The 21288-nt window shown below is 39.6% G+C and overlaps 4 protein-coding genes across 4 annotated transcripts; all 4 read left to right on the top strand.

Annotated features, from left to right (window-relative positions):
* The first annotated feature begins 790 nt into the window (after positions 1 to 790).
* LOC122091348 (probable aspartic proteinase GIP2) lies at positions 791 to 2401 on the top strand. Its single transcript, XM_042661227.1, has one exon. The coding sequence runs from the start codon at positions 942 to 944 to the stop codon at positions 2268 to 2270; it is 1329 nt and encodes a 442-aa protein (XP_042517161.1). The 5' UTR covers positions 791 to 941; the 3' UTR covers positions 2271 to 2401.
* A 6983-nt stretch (positions 2402 to 9384) lies between these two features.
* On the top strand, positions 9385 to 11072 carry LOC122091315 (probable aspartic proteinase GIP2). Its single transcript, XM_042661182.1, has one exon. The coding sequence runs from the start codon at positions 9552 to 9554 to the stop codon at positions 10887 to 10889; it is 1338 nt and encodes a 445-aa protein (XP_042517116.1). The 5' UTR covers positions 9385 to 9551; the 3' UTR covers positions 10890 to 11072.
* A 3381-nt stretch (positions 11073 to 14453) lies between these two features.
* On the top strand, positions 14454 to 15966 carry LOC122091293 (probable aspartic proteinase GIP2). Its single transcript, XM_042661156.1, has one exon. The coding sequence runs from the start codon at positions 14456 to 14458 to the stop codon at positions 15776 to 15778; it is 1323 nt and encodes a 440-aa protein (XP_042517090.1). The 5' UTR covers positions 14454 to 14455; the 3' UTR covers positions 15779 to 15966.
* Positions 15967 to 18480: 2514 nt separating this feature from the next.
* LOC122091150 (probable aspartic proteinase GIP2) lies at positions 18481 to 20020 on the top strand. Its single transcript, XM_042660990.1, has one exon. It carries the CDS (start codon positions 18564 to 18566, stop codon positions 19950 to 19952), a length of 1389 nt encoding a protein of 462 aa, XP_042516924.1. The 5' UTR covers positions 18481 to 18563; the 3' UTR covers positions 19953 to 20020.
* The last annotated feature ends 1268 nt before the right edge of the window (positions 20021 to 21288 follow it).

Below are 21288 nucleotides of genomic sequence, written 5' to 3'. Positions count from 1 at the left end.
CTAATTACAGATCCTAAACATACTGGAAATGACATAGATGTGTATTTATAGCCTTTGATAGATGAGTTGAAGTTATTGCGGGATACTGGTGTTGACACATACAATTCATTTAAGAAAGAAAGATTCAACTTACGTGCATGCCTTTTATGGACAATTAATGATTTTCCTACATATGCCAACCTATCAGGATGGAGCACTAAAGGTGCATTTGAGTGTCCATGTTGCAACTGAGAGAATGTGTCAACTTGATTGAAAAATAGTGGTAAGCATTGTTACCTAGGCCATCGTAGGTTTGTCGACAAGAATCACAAATATCGAAGATATAAGAGATGGTTTAATGGTCAAGTAGAGCTTAGGGAAGCACCTCAACCTCCTACAGGTACTGATGTGTTAGCACAATTGGAAAATGTTGTGTTTCATGCATTTGGAAAGGGTTCAACTAAGGAGAAAAATACTGGTGCTACATGAAGCAAAGAACTGAAGAAGTGGGCCGAGCTTGGGCCCTGAAAAGCTGGTGTTCATGGGTCAAGTAAAAATACTGAACTGTAGAATCTGTCAATGGTATATAATATATATGGTCGTCAAAGGTACACCGAATTTGGTCGTCACCCCAAAAGCAGAACGAAAGGTTGGGAAACAGTCAAACACCATTGGCGGATAACATTAATGATCAGAAAGAGTGTGGCAGATCGGAAATGCTAGGAATCAAGAACAAGACTCAACAACACACAGGTGGCCGCCTTGCATTATTAGTCTTTTGGTAACAGCCGCCTTGCATTATAGAGAAAGAGATTAAAACATATGTAGTCGCCATCCTTGACGTTATCCTCCGCGACTCCTCGTCGTATCCCCCCTCCCCCACTGCAGATAACTATAAATGGAGTTGGGGCTTTCCACCAAAACTACAAACCAATTTACAGTAAGATCTTAACCAACCAATCATGGCTTTCTCTCTCCGATTCATGCTCCTCTTATCTTCTCTCTTCCTCGCTTCTTCCATCGCCGATGCAAAACACTACTCCTCCTACCGCCCCAAGGCCCTTGTTCTTCCAATCTCCAAAGATGCTTCCACACTACAATATGTAACCACTATCAATCAGAGGACACCACTAGTGTCCGTCAAAGTCGTCGTGGATTTGGGAGGTCAGTCCCTCTGGGTTGATTGCGATCATAGCTACCACTCATCCTCCTACAGCCCCGCCCGTTGCCACTCTTCCCAGTGCTCCCTCGCTAAGTCCCACTACTGCAGCCAATGCTACTTAGCTCCTCATTTTAGGCCAGGTTGCAATAACAACACCTGCGATATCAACGTAGAAAACACCCTCACTCACACTGCCTCTAGTGGAAACCTTGGGGATGATGTGGTCTCCATCCAATCCACCGATGGATCCAACCCAGGTCGTGTCGTCACCGTATCTCAATTCCTCTTCGCCTGCGATACCACCACTCTCTCCCAAGGCCTCGCGAAGGGCGCCAAGGGAATAGCCGGATTAGGTCGCAGCCACATCTCTTTACCTTCTCAGTTCTCCGCAGTTTTTAGCTTCCCCAAGAAATTCGCAATCTGCCTCTCCTCCTCCACCTCAGCCAATGGTGTCTTATTCTTCGGTGATGGGCCCTACAAATTCCTCCCGGACGTTGATGCCTCCTCCATTCTCATCTACACCAAGCTCTTCATCAACCCTATCAGCACCTCAATGCTTTATTACACAGGTGATGCTTCGGTGGAGTACTTCATCGGAGTCAACTCCATCAAAGTCAACGACAAGGCCGTGTCTCTAAATACATCCTTGTTGTCCATCGACAGTAGCAACGGCTACGGTGGGACCAAGATCAGCACCGTCGATCCCTACACCGTGATGGAGACCTCCATATACAAGGCCGTGACACAGGCTTTCATTGAGGCCGCTGCTTCCATGAACATCACTAGGGTTTCGGCAGTGTCACCTTTTGGTCTGTGCTTCAGCTCCAAGAGCATCCACGGCACTCGAGGAGGAGCGGCGGTGCCGACGATCGATCTGGTGCTGGAGAGTGAGAGCGTGTACTGGAGGATATTCGGGGCAAACTCGATGGTGGAGGTGAGCAACGATGTGCTCTGTCTTGGGTTCGTAGATGGAGGATACAACCCTAGGACATCTATAGTGATAGGTGGGTATCAGCTGGAGGACAACCTTCTACAGTTCGATGTGGCCAAGTCCAGGCTTGGGTTCAGTTCATCTCTTCTCTTCAGCGAAACCACTTGCGCCAATTTCAACTTCACTTCCACTGCTTGAGTTTGAGCAACTATTAACTAGTATGGATCATATTTAATGTAGTTTACATTAAGAAATTGTATTAGATATTTATTAATTTCAAGAAAGTTGAATAAACGGCGAATGATCACTGGTATAGTGGTATTGGCCAATATGTATGTATTGATTTTAAAATAAACTGTGACTGCAAAAAAAAAAAAAAAAAAACCTTGGAACCTAACATGGGTCAGCAGAATAGTTAATTTTCAAATACAAAGCCCAATCCATCAAAATATCTAATTCTTCACTCCAGTCCATAAAAGCCAGTGCCACTGTGCTATAGCACTTCTCCAACAGTCGAGTTTGCAAATTATTACAAAAATTTCCATTTTGATTGGTGGAACCTCTTCACCCACCATTGTGATCTTATCATTACTGAACTGAAGGTGGATCAGGTTCTCATAAGAGAATTATTCTTTAACGATTTTGATACACACACATGGAATCCAGTTGAAATTCATAACAAGGTTGGATTTCATGTGTGTGGATAAAGAATCGTACGAGAATGGTTCTCGTATGAGAACCTAATCCGCACCCACAATTGACGAAGGTATGATATTACTTTCCACAATTCTAGGAATCCCTTGCATTTTTTTCCCTTTTGGGTAAAGGAATTCCATGCATACAATCATCAAAATCCATAGGTGAAGAGATTCTCTCATGGTGGCTGTATTCTATCTTTAAGGACTAACAAGATGTGAGTGGATCAATGAAATACATGGTTATTTTTTTGGATGAGCTCCTAATAGGAAGGCAGGTTGGGTTATCTTTTCCAAATTCTAATAGAATGAAGATCATTGAAGTCATTTGGAGGAAGCTGAAAATCCGATGGTGCACATTTAATATTGATGGATGCTCTCTATATAAACCGGGGCAATCATCTGTGGGAGGCATTTGTTGGAATTCGGAGGTTACTCAAAGGGCTGTGTCAAACATTATCTTAGCATTCAAACTTACTTCTTTACAGAACTTAGTGTGTTTTTCATTTGAGTATATATGCTTGGAAAAAAGGTCTCCAATGGTTATGGATTGAAGGTGACTCTCATACAATGGTTACACGCATTAATCATAATTCCATTATGTGGGTATTCTTACAGCGTGGGACCTATTTAAAGTCATTCCTTGATACCATCCAATGGAGAATTGTTACAGAAAGGGAGATTTGTGGCTGATGCTCTTGCTAAGAAGGGGGCTATTCTTTGTGATTCCAATGTTTGGAATAATCACCTTTCAATATTTATATTTCATGATATTTATTGGAACTGTAACAAAAGACCAAGGAACCGTTTGTCCAATGAGAATTGTTTTTCCTGGTGACCCTATTCAAGGTTTCTGTTGATGGCAATGTTAAAGGTGGATCCTTAGTCAGGTTTTGCTTCTTTGATTTTTTTGTTGATGGCAATGCTGAAGGTGAAGTCAAATTGTATATTTGTAAATTATTTTCGTCTAAGAATGCCTAGGCATTAATCTTGTAATTCACTTATTTTTAATATAATCATTGTTCGCATATTAATATAATTGGCTCATCCAATATATATATATATATATATATATGTGTGTGTGTGTGTGTGTGTGTGTGTATGTACAAAACTCTCTTGATGAAAAAGATTTATGATCTCTCTCTCTCTCTCTCTTAAACACACACACATACACATATAATTCCATAGACGTATAGAGTTTGAATCATATTGGATATCATAAAGAAGGGAAAAAGTTTCCCACGATGTCAATTCACTATCATCTTCACACATGGGATTTTCTTGTTATTTTTCCTCTCTTACAATTGTTAATGTATATTACTATAATCTTTCTATATGTCTATACAATCGTAATATTTACAGTAATATTGCCATTGATTTTGTTTTCATAGTTTTAGATAGTGTCATGCTTAGATGACAACATGTATATATTTTCTCATTCATGATAATGAAAGATACACAATTTTACCAAAAGGTAATATAGTATCAAAGTCAATCTTCTTCGTTGGTCTTCATATTTCCTCTGAGTTCTTCCTTTACTGTTGTTGAGCCTTAACATGCACCAAGCACCCTATATCCTACCTCTGCATGTGCACCCCACTGGTTGTGCATTTTGCCTCTTTCCGTGCACCTTTCATGTTAGTTCCTATTAAGATGATACCATTCTTTACACTTTATGGATGTGTTGTGATAGGTTTTCCACAATTGTGCCATGAGAAACTCTACAACAACAATTACAACTCAGCCTTATCTCAACTAAATGAGGTCGACTACGTAGATCCTGACCTTATCATGTTATGTTGGATTTTTTTTTTCTTTCCGAACAATCGGTTTTGATCAGTTGGTCCAACCAATATTCCAATATATATATATATATATATATATTGGGGATGAGCCAATTATATTAATAAGCCAACAAAGATTATATTAAAAATAAGTGAATTACAAAACTCTATTGATGAAAAAGATTTATGAACTCTCTCTCTCTCTCTCTCTCTCTCTCTCTCTCTCTTAAACATACACACACACACACACAATTCCATAGACATTTAGGATTCGAATCATATTGGATATCATAAAGAAGGGAAAAAGTTTCTCACGATGTCAATTCACTATCATCCTCACACATGGGATTTTCTTGTTGTTTTTCCTCTCTTACAATTATTAATGTATATTACTATAATCTTTCTGTATGTCCATATAATTGATTAGATGACAACATGTATATATTTTCATTCATGATAATGAAAGATACACAATTTTACCAAAAGGTAATATAGTATCGGTGTCAATCTCCTTTGTTAGTCTTTATATTTACTATGAGTTCTTTCTTTATTGTTGTTGAGCCCTATCATGCACCAAGCACCCTGTATCCTACCTCTGCATGTGCACCCCACTGGTTGTGAATTTTGCCTCTCTCTGTGCACCTTTCATGTTAGTCCCTGTTAAGATGATACCGTTTTTACACTTTATTGATGTGTTGTGATAGGTTTTCCACAACTATGTCGTGAGAAACTCTACAACAACAATTACAACTCAGCCTTATCTCAACTAAATGAGTTTGACTAAATAGATCCTGACCTCATCATGGTATGTTGGATTTTTTTTTTTCAATCCAAACAATCGATTTTGATCAATTGGTCCAACCAATATTTCAATCTTCTTATAACAGTTTCGCTTAAGAATGCCTAGGCATTAATCTTGTAATTCACTTATTTTTAATTTAATCTTTGTTGGCTTATTAATATAATTGGCTCATCCCCAATATATATATATATATATATATATATATTTTTCATGGGCACATATGTGTACAAAACTCTCTTGATGAAAAAGATTTATGAACTCTCTCTCTCTCTCTCTCTCTCTCTGAGAAAGCCCCACCATCATCATCCCAGCCTGTGCTCTCAGATATCCTTCATATATCATCCTATTTCACCTCTTGTAGCTTTGTATACATCTCTAGAGACTCCAACCATGTTGCGGGCTCTCTAACTAGGAAGGCCCGATTGCTCACGTGTGCAACCGTTTGGCTGAACTTCACTCAGTGGTTGGTTGATTTATGTAATCCCCCTACTTTACCATTTACACATTCTAATGAATTGATCTTTTCAAAAAAAAAAAAAAAAAAAACCTCTCTCTCTCTCTCTCTCTTAAACATATACACACACACATAATTCCATAGACGTTTAGGGTTTGAATCATATTGGATATCATAAAGAAGGGAAAAAGTTTCCCACGATGTCAATTCACTATCATCCTCACACATGGGATTTTCTTGTTATTTTTCCTCTCTTACAATTGTTAATGTATATTACTATAATCTATCTGTATGTTCATATAATTGATTAGATGACAACATGTATATATTTTCATTCATGATAATGAAAGATACACAATTTTACCGAAAGGTAATATAGTATCAGAGTCAATCTCCTTCGTTGGTCTTCATATTTCCTCTGAGTTCTTCCTTTACTATTGTTGAGCCCTATCATGCACCAAGCACCTTGTATCCTACCTCTGCATGTTCACCCCACTGGTTGTGCATTGCCTTTTTTCGCGCACCTTTCATGTTAGTCCTATTAAGATGATGTCGTTTTTTACACTTTATTGATGTGCTGTGATAGGTTTTCCACAATTGTGTCATGAGAAACTTTACAACAATAATTACAACTCAGCCTTATCTCAACTAAATGAGGTCGGCTACATAGATCCTGATCTCACCATGGTATGTTGGATTTTTTTTTTTCTTAAATCCAAACAATCGGTTTTGATCAGTTGGTCCAACCAATATTTCAATCTTCTTATAATAGTTTCGTCTGAGAATGCCTAGGCATTAATCTTGTAATTCACTTATTTTTAATATAATCTTTGTTGGCTTATTAATATAATTGGCTCATCATATATATATATATATATATATATATATATTCATGGGCACATATGTGTACAAAACTCTCTTGATGAAAAATATTTATGAGCTCTCTCTTTCTCTCTCTGAGAAAGCCTCACCATCATCATCCCAGCCTGTGATCTCGGATATCCTTCATAAATCATCCTATTTCGCCTCTTGTAGCTTTGCATACATCCCTAGAGACTCCAACCATGTTGTAGACTCTCTAACTAGAAAGGCTCGATTGCTCACATGTGCAACCGTTTGGCTGAACTGCACTCAGTGGTTGGTCGATTTATGTAATCCCCCTACCCCACCATTTACACGTTCTAATGAATTGATCTTTAAAAAAAAAAAAACCCTCTCTCTCTCTCTCGCTCTTTCTCTCTCTCTCTTAAACACACACACACATACACACATAATTCCATAGACGTTTAGGGTTTGAATCATATTGGATATCATAAAGAAGGAAAAAAGTTTCCCACTATGTCAATTCACTCTCATCTTCACACATGGGATTTTCTTGTTATTTTTCCTCTCTTACAATTGTTAATGTATATTACTATAATCTTTCTATATGTCCATATAATTGATTAGATGACAACATGTATATATTTTCATTCATGATAATGAAAGATACACAATTTTACCAAAAGGTAATATAGTATCAGAGTCAATCTCCATCGTTGGATCTTCATATTGCCTCTTACCAAAAGGTAATATAGTATCAGAGTTAATCTCCTTCGTTGGATCTTCATATTGCCTCTGAGTTCTCCCCTTACTGTTGTTGAGCCCTATCATGCACCAAGCACCCTGTATCCTACCTCTGCATGTGCACCCCACTGGCTATGCATTTTGCCTCTACACGTGCACCTTTCATATTAGTCCCTATTAACATAATATTGTTCTTTACACTTTATTGATGTGTTGTGAGAGGTTATTCACACTTTTTTTTTTTTTGTTAACCAAGGTGTCCGAGCCAACTTACGCACACATCGATTAATCCTCGGGGAGACAAGCGCAGCAACCCACCGCCACGATCTCTACTTAAATCGCAGATGCACAGACGGGGAATCGAAACTAAGACCGTGCACCTATCCACACAATCTCCAATTCGCCCTAACCATTTGGACAACCCACGAAAGGGTACACCTATACACACACACACACACACCTACATGCACAATGCGTATGACAGGGTTCGATCCCACGACCTCCTCCCCTGGGCGCCAGCTCTTCAAGCTGGAACTGCCACCACTAGGCTATGATATTGTTCTGTATACTTTATTGATGTGCTGTGAGAGGTTTTCCACACTTATGTCGTGAAAAGCTCTACGACAAAAATTACAACTCAAGTCTTATCTCAACTAAATGGCGTCGACTACATAGATCCTGACCACATCATGGGGTTTTTTTTTTTTTTACAAACAATCAATTTTGATCAGCTGGTCCAACCACTTTCAATCTTTCTTATAACAGTTTCTAAAAACCAAAATTAATATCAAATAACCAAGAAATTTGATCAGTCAATCTAAAAAGTTCAAGCATTTCGATCTCATTTTTGCCACCCTTAAGAAACTAAGAATATAAAATAGAGATCTAACTATCTTAGCATGTGAAATTTGTCCAATTATGTATTGTGTAGATCGATCAACTCAAAGACCCCAGTCCCCAGGCTCTCAGTTATCGGCTTGGGTCTCTTGGCCGATATTGATATCGGTATTAGATTGGTTCGAGCCATTTTACCTCTCAATAGATAAAATCACAGAGAAAAAAAATTTTGACTACTGCCTAGGCTGCAGCTAAGTATAACTGCTACCCGGGTTGCAGCAACAAGAAATTTTTCCAATTATGCAATCTGTAGATCCATCACCTCAAAGTACCGAATTCTAGTGTTGGTAGCCAAAGAAATGGAATAATTCACTTTCTCTTAATATTCACAAATATGCCCCTAAGTTATAGTATTTTTCAAAATACCCTTTTAGATTCTATTTCTTTAGTTGCCATAAGCATGGTTTCAAGTATCGGTCTAGGACGGGCCGTATCAGATCATTATTGGCTAAGACCAATCCCCGATCCGATAATGATCTAGATCAATTATCTGGATTGTTTCAGGGGTAAAATAGGAAAAAATAGTACTTTTTATATCAAGGGTAAAATAGACCGATACCCACCAATCCGATCAAGATTGGTATTGGATTGATATCGGCACAGACCGATACAAATACTAATACTGTCCCCTAAATCTTTGGCCATAAGTGTTGTAACCATTTGGTTGCAACACAGGCAACAACTAAATTTCGTTCAATCACACATTCTTTGATTATTTATTTATTTTTTTTTTTAAGACCATTTTACCTTATATCAATGCCATCGCTACAGTTTTGATATAGTTTCGGTATCACATATTGATATTGTATCCAGCGATACCGATACTGATGGATCCCGATTCCGATCTTGATTCCTTGAACCGGGAAAGACCCATTGAATAGAATTTTTTTTTTTTTTTTTTTTTTTTTTTTTGGGGGGTAAGAAACCCATTTAATTGATGTTGCCACATATCCTAATTTAGTCATCACGGCTATCGGTGGTTTCCAATTATAGAAAGAGTTTTGCCAGCTAGGAATGAAGACGAACACACATCATTATTAAAATCTGATAGTCAAAGTAAAACTTGTACACCCTTAGCCCAGGTGGCCGCCTTCCATTATAGAGAAAGAGAAAAAGCATAGCTGCCATCATAGACGTTAGCCTCGGCCCTTGGCGGCGACTCATCGTCCCCAAACAAAAGTGATTGAAACGCAACTATAAATGGAGGTGTCGCCCTGTGATCTTCTCCCACCAACTACACACCAGTTACTGATAAGTGATTAACCAACCAACCAACAAATCATGGCTTTCTCTCTCCGATTCATGCTCTTCTTATCTTCTCTCTTCCTCGCTTCTTCTATCTCCGATGCAAAACACTACTCCTCCTACCGCCCCAAGGCCCTTGTTCTTCCAATCTCCAAAGATGCTTCCACACTACAATATGTAACCAGTATCAATCAGAGGACACCACTCGTGTCCGTCAAAGTCGTCGTGGATTTGGGAGGTCAGTCCCTCTGGGTTGATTGCGATCAAACCTACCACTCATCCTCCTACCGCCCCGCCCGTTGCCACTCTTCCCAGTGCTCCCTCGCTAAGTCCCGCTCCTGCACCCAATGCTACTTAGCTCCTCATTTTAGGCCCGGTTGCAACAACAACACCTGCGATATCTTCGTTGAGAACACCCTCACTCACACTGCCTCTGGTGGAAACCTTGGGGATGATGTGGTCTCCATCCAATCCACCGATGGATCCAACCCAGGTCGTGTCGTCACCGTATCTCAATTCCTCTTCGCCTGCGATACCACCACTCTCTCCCAAGGCCTCGCGAAGGGCGCCAAGGGAATAGCCGGATTAGGTCGCAGCCACATCTCTTTACCTTCTCAGTTCTCCGCCGCTTTTAGCTTCCCCAAGAAATTCGCAATCTGTCTCTCCTCCTCCTCCACCTCCACCTCATCGAACGGTGTCTTATTCTTCGGTAATGGGCCCTACAAATTCCTCCCGGACGTTGATGCCTCCACCATTCTCATCTACACCAAGCTCTTCATCAACCCCGTCAGCACCTCAATGCTTTATTTCACAGGTGATGCTTCGGTGGAGTACTTCATCGGAGTCAACTCCATCAAAGTCAACGACAAGGCCGTGTCTCTAAATACATCCTTGTTGTCCATCGACAGTAGCAATGGTTACGGTGGGACCAAGATCAGCACCGTCGATCCCTACACCGTGATGGAGACCTCCATATACAAGGCCGTGACACAGGCTTTCATTGAGGCTGCTGCTTCCATGAAAATCACTAGGGTTTCGGCAGTGTCACCTTTTGGTCTGTGCTTCAGCTCCAAGAGCATCCACGGCACTCGAGGAGGAGCGGCGGTGCCGACGATCGATCTGGTGCTGGAGAGTGAGAGCGTGTACTGGAGGATATTCGGGGCAAACTCGATGGTGGAGGTGAGCAACGATGTGCTCTGTCTTGGGTTCGTCGATGGAGGATACAACCCTAGGACATCTATAGTGATAGGTGGGTATCAGCTGGAGGACAACCTTCTACAGTTCGATCTGGCCAACTCCAGGCTTGGGTTCAGTTCGTCTCTTCTCTTCAGCGAAACCACTTGCGCCAATTTCAACTTCACTTCCACTGCTTGATCAATAATTAATTATTTCAATTCAACTATAACTGGTACGGACCATAATGTAATTTCAACAAAGTTGAATAAACGGCCAATAAAATAATAATTGGTATTGGCCCTTATGTTTGTATTGATGTTGATGTAGTAAACTCTGATTGCCAATAAAATTCCGTCATTCAAATATGATCGGATAAGATTACAGATGGGCCCTTGATAGGATCTGTTAAAATTAAAACATAATGATGTTTTATTCTATCTATATTAAAGAAAAGAATATCAAGGGAGAGGATAGGCATGCCACTAACTAGTGGCTCAACCAATAAAGGATCTGGGATGAAAGGGGGCATTGAGGTCATTTCCAAAGAGGAGGGGGAAAGTGTGACATAATGCCCAGCCTTTTTCCCTATAATGGGTTTATCCAAAACAAAATATCCATGGTCACATGAATTTCCACACGAACAAGATACGAAAAATATTGGATATCATAAAGAAAGCACAAGGTTTCTACTAATTAATGTCAATGTACTATGGTTCTAAATGTATTTTTTATTTCTTTTTCTACAACTGATAATTTATTTTATTTTTTGAATATTGCCAAGTTTTTATAGTAATCTCATGTATATATTTCCTACCATTATAATGAAATGATACACAATTTTGCCAAGTTTGTCTAGTAATCTCATGTATCTAAGTCATTCCCTTGCTGATGTTGCACCCCTGTGAGCATGTATCCTGCATCCTATCCCTACCCTGCACCTTTCAGCTGGTTGGTCATTCTGCTTCTTGTTGTGCACCTTTCCTCTGCTAGTGCACCACCCATGAGGTTGATAGAATTCCCTGCACCATATTGTTGTGGTGTGGCCAATTCTGGCATCGTGAAAAATTAACCATCTCCCTAAACCCGGGAGGGGGGGGGGACATGTGATAGGAGTTGACCCGTAGACCTTCTACACTCCTGGCACCTGCTCTACAAGCAGAGGCTGCAACCAATGCGCTATGCACTAGATCCACAGAACAATCTTAAGGTATACATTAACAATATAGACATACAATTAGAGACGTATAAGATCACCTTTTGTATTAAATTCATCCTAAGAAAAAGAAAGAGTGCTAGAAGTCATTGTATCATGGTTAAGTAACCTATTACAAAGCATCAATAATTACCACAAAAATGGAGACATAAATATAAAAAATTTCTACTCATAAAAGCTATGCTCTTGCATTATGCTTCTATCATGGACGAAACAAAAAGTTATAAATTAGGGAAGATTCATCCTAAAAAAGAAAAAGAAAAAATGTCATTATTTTTCTTTTTTCATTTCAATTTTGGTTCAGGCCATTCTTAGGTGAGATGGGATTTCCACCTAAGTGCGCTACGCACTAGATCCACAAAACAATCTTAAGGTATACATTAACAATATAAACATACAATTAGAGACGTATTAGATCACCTTTTGTATTAAATTCATCCTAAGAAGAAGAAAGAGTGCTAGAAGTCATTGAATCATGGTTAAGTAATCTATTACAAAGCATCAATAATTACCACAAAAATGGAGACATAAATATAAAAAAAATTCTACTTATAAAAAATATGCTTTTGCATTATGCTTCTATCATGGACGAAACATAAAGTTATAAATTAGGGAAGATTCATCCTAAAAAAACATGAAAAAATGTCATTATTTTTCCTTTTTCATTTCAATTTCGGTTCAGGCCATTCTTAGGTGAGATGGGATTTAGTATGATATCACAAACACTGAGTCAAATGCAAACGCATCTGATTTTTTTTTTTTTGCCCCATTAATTCCTGATGAACTATCCATTGGGACTTTACTCATACATATACACACACCCATGTGACAAGAGTTGATCCATTGACCTCCTGAAGCATGCTCTTCCAACAAAAGTTGTAAGCCAGTGTGCTAGGCGCTAGGTTCAGAAATGCATCTAATCTTCTAATAATAAACATAACTATTTAGATTTAAGTTTCGATAAAAATGGTTTGAACATCCATCAAGGTAGGGATGTCAAACGGTCATTTTGGTTATGGATTGATCACCTTTGTGTTAATTATTTTGTGTATATTGGGCCAAATTGAAATTGAACTAATAATGAGTGGCAGGACCATCTTCAACATTGCCATCAACAAACACTCCCTCTAAGCAAACTACGGGATGTCAGAGAACCTGTATCTAGGTCTAGTCTGGGAGTCCCAGTTAATCTTTGAAGACACCAAATGTGGATATTTGTGCCAAACATAGGGGACTTGAGATCGAGCACCATGCTTTGCTAGAATATCTGCCACAATTATTCACTTCTCTAAAGCAGCAATGACCCTCCATGTGATAGACTTCAGAAGAAATGAAAAAAATTCCACTATTCTTGAAAATGCCAAGGGGTTGATTTCCTCAACATAGCCACTGCCTCAGCTTGAGAATCACTCTCATTCCATATCTTCAAACAGTTCATTTCCTTTGTATAGTTCAACCCTAAAAATAATGTAGACTCATGTCTTTATTTTTTTATTTATAAGAATAGATATAATTTTAAAATTTTTTTTTATTAGTTATATAAGATTTTTATTTATATTGTTTCAATCCAAACAATTTATTTTGAATGGTCGGTCTAATCAATTTCATTATTTTAATGGGTTTTTTGAAATAAAAATTAATACCAAACTAACTAGAAATTCGATCAATCAATCTAGTCAATTCACTCCCTCAAATCAAGATCCCATCTACTATCTCATAAATAAATATTTCAGAGTGTTAAATTTGTTGAATTATGAATCTTGCAATAAATTCACATTTTCTCTCGCCATGTGCATCCGATGACTAAGAGGATCTTAGGGTACATGTCCATGTATTCTGGAGTCCATCGAAGTCCTCCCAATCGTCGAATGCTCACTAGAAATCCAATGCCACTGGATCTGAATCCTCTTGTGATATCTATTAACTCAAATGTCCCCCATAATTTTAGGTATTGATCTGAATCGATATTGATAATTATATTAATACGATTGATCCACGTAAACCGAATTGGATCATTTTGTCTTTCAAAATACAAATACCCTGATTTTTTAAACTATTTTATTTTTTATTGTACTGATCTCACCCTCATTTACAATATCGTTATGGTACTGCTATATAAGATCGATATGATGTTAACGATTCCATGAACCGAAAATGACCCATTCAATTTGATGTTGCCACAATGCCACAGTATCAACGGTACACCTACTTACGTCGTCATCATTACCTAAAAATTAAAATAAATAAATAAATTAGTCCCCATAAATTGATAAGTGCCAGTCAGCCAGTGTGCCAGTTAAGAATCACGAAGCACACTCGTGTCCAAATTCAGACCACGTGTATTAAAGCTAATGGTCAAATTCAATCTTGTACTCCCATAGCACAAGTGCACAACTGGCCGCCCTGTATTATATAGAGAGAGAGAAAAAAGGATAGAGTTGCCATCGTTGACGTTAGACTCAGCGACTCGTCGTCGTATCCATTAGCAAAATTTTGAAAACGAATCTATAAATAGAGTTGTGACACCATAGTTTTCCATCAACTAAAAATCATGGCTTTCTCTCTGCGATTCATGCTCTTTTCTTCTCTGCTTCTTCATCTTCTCTTTCTCACTTCTGAAGCAAAACAGTCCTACCGCCCCAAGGCCCTCGTCCTTCCAGTTTCCAAAGACGCTTCCACGCTACAATACCTAACCACCATCAATCAGAGAACTCCACTCGTTTCTGTCAATGTCGTCCTCGATTTAGGAGGTCAGGACCTATGGGTTGATTGCGATCAAGGTTACAACTCAACCACCTACCGCCCCGCCCGTTGCCACTCTTCCCAGTGCTCCCTCGCTAAGGCCATCCCCTCCTGCAGCGGTTGCTACTCTACTCCTAAACCTGGTTGCTACAACAACACCTGCGAAGTCGTCGTAGATAACACCGTCACTCACGACGCCACAGCGGAAGACCTTGGAGATGATGTGGTTTCCGTCCACTCCACCGATGGGTCCAACCCGGGTCGGGTCGTTACCGTATCTCACTTCCTTTTCGTCTGTGCTCCTCACTATATCTTGAAAGGCCTTGCGAACGGCGCCAAGGGAATGGCCGGACTCGGTCGGACCCACATCTCTTTACCGTCTCAATTCTCCGCCGCTTTTAGCTTCCCCAAGAAATTCGCAATCTGTCTCTCCTCTTCTACCTCATCCAACGGTGTCTTATTCTTCGGTGATGGGCCCTACAAATTCCTCCTGAACGTTGATGCCTCCACCATTCTTATGTACACCAAGCTCTTCGTCAACCCTGTCAGCAACGCAAGGCTTTACTATTCGGGTGATGATTCGGTGGAGTACTATATTGGAGTCAACTCCATTAAAGTCAACGATAAGGCCGTGTCTCTTAATACGACCTTGTTGTCCATCAACAGCAAAACCGGCTACGGTGGAACCAAGATCAGCACCGTCAATCCCTACACCGTGATGGAGACGTCCATATACAAGGCCGTGACCCAGGCTTTCATTGAAGCCGCTGCTTCGAGGAACATCACCAGAGTAGCGGGTGTGTCCCCATTTGGAGTGTGCTTCAGCTCCAAAAACGTCGGTAGCACCCGAGTAGGACCAGCGGTGCCGTGGATCGATCTGGTGCTTGAGAGTGAAAGCTTGTACTGGAGGATATTCGGGGCAAACTCGATGGTGGAGGTGACCAACGATGTGCTCTGTCTTGGGTTCCTAGATGGAGGGTCCAACCCAAGGACGTCTATAGTGATAGGTGGGTATCAGCTGGAGGATAACCTTCTACAGTTCGATGTGGCCAAGTCCAGGCTTGGGTTCACTTCGTCTCTTCTCTTCAGACAAACCACTTGTGCCAATTTCAACTTCACTTCCACCGCTTGAGTTTGATCAATTATTGTAGTTTACGTTGAGAAAGTAGGATTTATTTCAAGAAAGTTGAATAAACGGCCAATGAATATCACGGGTATAGTCATATCGGCCCTTACATATGTATTATTGATTTTGATGCTGTAAACTGTGGATTGTCTTTTACCAAAAAAATAAAAAGAACACTGTGATTGTCAATGAAATTGTGACGTTATTTGATCAACAGCTTGTAACCTGACATGTGCCAGCAGAATTGTTAATTTTTATGGAATCAACAATAGGGTTGGATTCCATGCATGTGTAGATGAAAATCGTAAAACGAAAATTCTCATACAAGGACCTGATCCAAAAGAAATCCATCCATTGATTTTTTGGGTAATAGAATCCCATGTATTCAATCACAAAAAGATCGAGAGAAAGGAAAATAGGAGGGATCTCAATCTAAAAAAAGGGAGGGGGGGGGGGGAGAGGGAGAGGGGAAGAACCCTAGAAGAGGAGATCTAGATTATAGTTGGTAGCTGAATCATTTCAAATTAGTTGTGCCGAGATCTATACAATCTTCTTCTTCTTCTTCTTCTCTTTTTTTTTCCCCTTAGATCTTTAATCTTGTGGACTTGGTACAAGCTACCAAAAAATATATATAATTGCCTTATCCAAAATACTCACCTCATTACTGTATATGATGTATGAGTTGTTTTATCCTATCTCTATAAATATAATTGGCTTGTTCAAAAAAAAGATGATCACATATTATCAAAACTTTCTTCAGGATGAAAATATTTGTAAAAACGCATCCATCTCTCGTTTTGTGGTTGAAGACATGGCTCTTTAGCTGGGTCTCAAGGCCATTGTTGTTGATGTCCTTGGATGGGTATCCTTCTTCTCAGACTGTCAAAGTTTGATTCACTACCTTTTTGATGAGTTTTTTTCGCCACCAGTTGAAGTTTCAGCTGTTGAGGTCCTGTTGTTTTACTCTTGTTGGGAGACTATTGAATCAATCAAAAAGGTGACAGAAATTGAGCATGTCTAGGAGAGCAATTACTCTTCCTATGTGGGAGCTAGTTCGTACATTATATTCCCAACTTAGATATATTAGATGTCTTCATCATTCCGTGGAGATTTATGATTATTGCTTTAGTAATAGAGATGAGAATGTTCATGTCCATGCTATTTCTAAATGGGCCTTGATCTACTCTCGTTTGGATATATGGAGACATTCTTTCTTAGATAACTTCCCAAGTATTGTAGCTTCTTTTTTTATCTAATGTGACTGATGATTCCCCTCCTTAAAGGTCTTTCATCATGAAAAAAAATCTATCTCTCTCTTTTTCAAGAAATAAAGAGTCCAAACTTCCACCCCCAAAAAAAAAGAAAAAAAAGAATGAATGAAAAAGAGATTTGGCATATGTGATTATATAGTCTATAAAGAAAATGGATTAATTGCTCGTATGATTCCCTGATTATATGAATCAGCATCTAATATTTATCAATTTTATTTTCAGAAATACCCTTCCTTATCCATGTAATGGCAGAAGTCCGGTGATCGTATTGAGTAGCAGATCTTATCTCATCTATTGGTGTACGAGAGTTGGAAATCAGGAAGCCTGATCCGGACTCCCTCGTGTGTAGTCGCAACCATATGTCAGTTGTCGGTTAATCATTATAAGGAAATATTGAAGTCGATGGTCAAAGTCAAAATTGCACTCCTTTACACAGCTGGTCAACTAGCATCCCATAAAGACAAAAAGCAGTCATTGATTCTTATTCATAGTAATCCATCTATTGACGTTAACCATTGCAGACAAACATGTCAGCTCCCCACATGGAAAACTAATTCCTCTTCCCCACATGCTTTATTGGTTAATGGTCATCACTGCATTCAACAATAAAGCAATAAACGAGTGGGCGCGCGGTTGCAGGGCACCTCATGATACGTATTATTGGTGGTGTTAATTCTGAGCCTACAATGATAAATTTAATCAAGTTGAACATGTTTATGATTTGACTTATAATGTTCAAATTAGTAAACGTATCGAGCTTATTAAATAGATGTTTATGATATAGGTAGTTAGTTTATCGGATGGCCGAATGAATCGACATATTTATACATCCAATATAAACCAATTTCTTGTAATCCAACCCAACTCAACCCCTTTTAATAGTAGATAATATTCGTAGTTTGCATTATTAGTAAGAAATTAGTTAAACTTTATTACCTTTTATAATCGTTATTTTTTTTTATTTTTTTTATTTTTTAATTTATAAAGAACAATCATTATCTCAAATCATTTCTCTTATTTGTTAAAAATTTGCATCATATATTTTTGAGCCTTCAATCTACTTAAGAAAAGAATTTTACGATAGGCATGTTTAAAGCCGATTTAAATTTAAATGTCTGTAGTTCAGTTAAGACCCATTTAAGGTAGTCTGATTAAAACTCAACATCGATCGACCCAATTATAAACCGCACCATACCCCTCAAAGTTAGGTCCATTTACTTAAACGGACGTTCATGATGTAAGGCTTCTAAGTGGTCAAGCCCGGCTAGGCTCGAATCGCCCGATCAATTGACACCCTACGTATTACCATCAAGAAAAAACTTTATGCGAGCAGGGGTGGGTTGCGTTTACTGGCAGGGTGAGGGTTGCAGAGAGAACCAGAGAAGGGGGTAGTGGTGTTCTGCAAGGAAGAAGAAACTGAGTAAGTGGGGGAGAGTAATTACTCTTCCCATGTGGGAGCTGATCCGTACGTTACATAAACTTTTGAAAACGACCCATGAAATTGTAAGCTTCAAGGATTGATGAGACGCGACCATAAATGGAGGTGTGGCCTTCCACCAGTGATTAACAAACTAAACATGGCTTTCGCTCTTAGATTCATGCTTTTCTTATCTTCTCTGCTTCTTCATCTTCTTCTCCTCTCTTCTCTCTTCGATGCAAAACAGTACTCCTTCCGCCCCAAGGCTCTTGTCCTTCCGGTCTCCAAAGATGCTTCCACGCTACAATACCTAACCAGTATCAAACAGAGAACTCCACTCGTATCCGTCAATGTTGTCATCGATTTGGGAGGTCAGTCCCTCTGGGTTGATTGCCAGAAAGTCTACCACTCATCCTCCTACCGCCCTGCCCGTTGCCACTCCTCCCAGTGCTCCCTAGCTAAGTCCAGCGGGTGCAGCGATTGCCACTATGCTCGTAGGCCTGGTTGCAACAACAACACCTGCGGTGTCATCATAGACAACACCGTCGCTATCTACGTCACCGATGGAATGATCGGAGATGACGTGGTTTCCATCCAATCCACCGATGGGTCCAACCCTGGCCGGATCGTTACCGTATCTCACTTCCTCTTCAACTGCGGTCGTACCTTCTTCTTAGAGGGCCTCGCCCGCGGCGCCAAAGGAATGGCCGGACTCGGTCGCACCGGTGTCTCATTACCCTCTCAGTTCGCCGCCGCTTTTAGCTTACCCAAGAAATTCGCAATCTGCCTCTCGTCGTCTACCTTATCCAACGGTGTCTTATTCTTCGGTGATGGGCCCTACAAATTCCTCCCGGCTGTAGATGTCTCCACCATTCTCATCTATACCAAGCTGTTCATCAACCCCTTTAGCACCGCAACGGCTCACCCATTTGGTGTTGCATCGACGGAGTACTTCATCGGAGTCAAGTCCATCAAAGTTAACGACAAGGCCGTGTCGCTGAATACATCCTTGCTGTCCATCAGCAGCAGCACCGGCTACGGTGGGACCAAGATCAGCACCGTCAACCCCTACACCATGATGGAGACATCCATATACAAGGCCGTGACCCAGGCTTTCATCAAGGCGGCCGCGTCCAGGAACATCACCAGAGTAGGGGCTGTGTCACCATTTGGAGTGTGCTTCAGCTCCAAAAACGTCGGCAGCACCCGAGTAGGACCGGCGGTGCCGTGGATCGATCTGGTGCTTGAGAGTGAGAGCTTGTACTGGAGGATATTCGGGGCAAACTCGATGGTGGAGGTGAGCAACGATGTGGTCTGTCTTGGGTTCTTGGATGGAGGTTCCAACCCCATGACATCTATAGTGATAGGTGGGTATCAGGTGGAGAACAACCTTCTACAGTTCGATCTGGCCAAGTCCAAGCTTGGATTTAGTTCTTCTCTTCTCTTCAGACAAACCACTTGTGCCAACTTCAACTTCACTTCCACCGCTTGAGCTACTAGCTCGTTCAAACTAACTGTAACTTCGTACGCACCTGATTAATATAATCTACTTTTAGATAATGGATTAGATATAGTTTCATTTAGGAGTGTCAATCCCAAGCCTGCAGTGACTCCACCGTTCGGTCCGATCGTTTAAAGCAACCCGGCATGCACTGATTGTTAAATGTATCGGGTTTGAGTTCGATCCATTTATAAATAAGTAGTACATGATGCATGGGATAAGCCCAATGGGCCACTGATCGACTCAGCCCATTTACAAACTCGACTCAGCCTGACACATTTAGACCAATCGTTTAGACGTACATTTTGAAATTTTTTTTTTATATTATAGAATAAGGTATATATTGATGTTTTCATCAATTATTAAATGTAATTAAGAGTAATATCTTTTTTAAATTATTGATGATTTAATAAAATATATTAAAAAATCTTAAATCTAAGATAATTAAAGACCGTTTAAGGTTTTTTTGGTAGATTATCTTATTTAAGACCCAATTATAATATGATTAACTTGATTAGAAGAAGCCCAATTAAAGCCCTAAATACAATCAAACTCGACATGAGACCGACTCATTCATTAAATAAGTGACTCATAATCTAAGGGTATAAACCCACCAAGTTCAATTAGGTTTGACAAACTAACCCAGCGATTGACACCCATAGATTCATTTCAACCAAGTTAAACAAACTTTTTTTTCCATTAAAATATTATTTAAAAAAAGCAAAAAATAAATTACAAGCTGAATAACCAATAACCAGAAACTCAAACAACGAGGCTAGCTCCTTCCACCTTGTGTCCCTTTCCTTGTTCCAACGTGGAAACAAATAAGATGCCATTATCTTCGAAGGGATATGCTTGAATATTTCTCCGGTAGATTAAGATAAGACATTATAAATTCAAGTAAAAATTTCAACCTTGAATGAGAAACAGATCAAGTCAAGTAGTCAACTACCAGACTTTTTGTTATTTCTTTTTTTTTTTATGGTTTAATTGGTTATTTATTTATTTATTTATTTTGATAAGCAAAAGTCAATTAGAAGTGGTGAAATTGAAGTTACCACATGAGATCCTAATAAAATACAAGGTAGAGCTAAACCCTAGTTTTGACTCAACAAGGTCAAACATTAAGAAATTATCTTTCATCTGGAACGAACCAATCACCACCGCATGATCCGCCATCTCACTCCCATCAACAAATGCAAGACATGCCACGTCATTACTCACTTGCTTCATAGAGTTAACCCCAAATATGGTCCAGTTCTTCCATTTGAAAGCTCCAAATCTATCTGAGGAACCCTAAATCCCACACATGTGTACCCAAGCTCGG

The sequence above is a fragment of the Macadamia integrifolia genome, chromosome 10, assembly GCF_013358625.1.
Source record: "Macadamia integrifolia cultivar HAES 741 chromosome 10, SCU_Mint_v3, whole genome shotgun sequence".
Classification (NCBI taxonomy): domain Eukaryota; kingdom Viridiplantae; phylum Streptophyta; class Magnoliopsida; order Proteales; family Proteaceae; genus Macadamia; species Macadamia integrifolia.
This window is presented reverse-complemented; position numbering and strand designations above follow the sequence as displayed.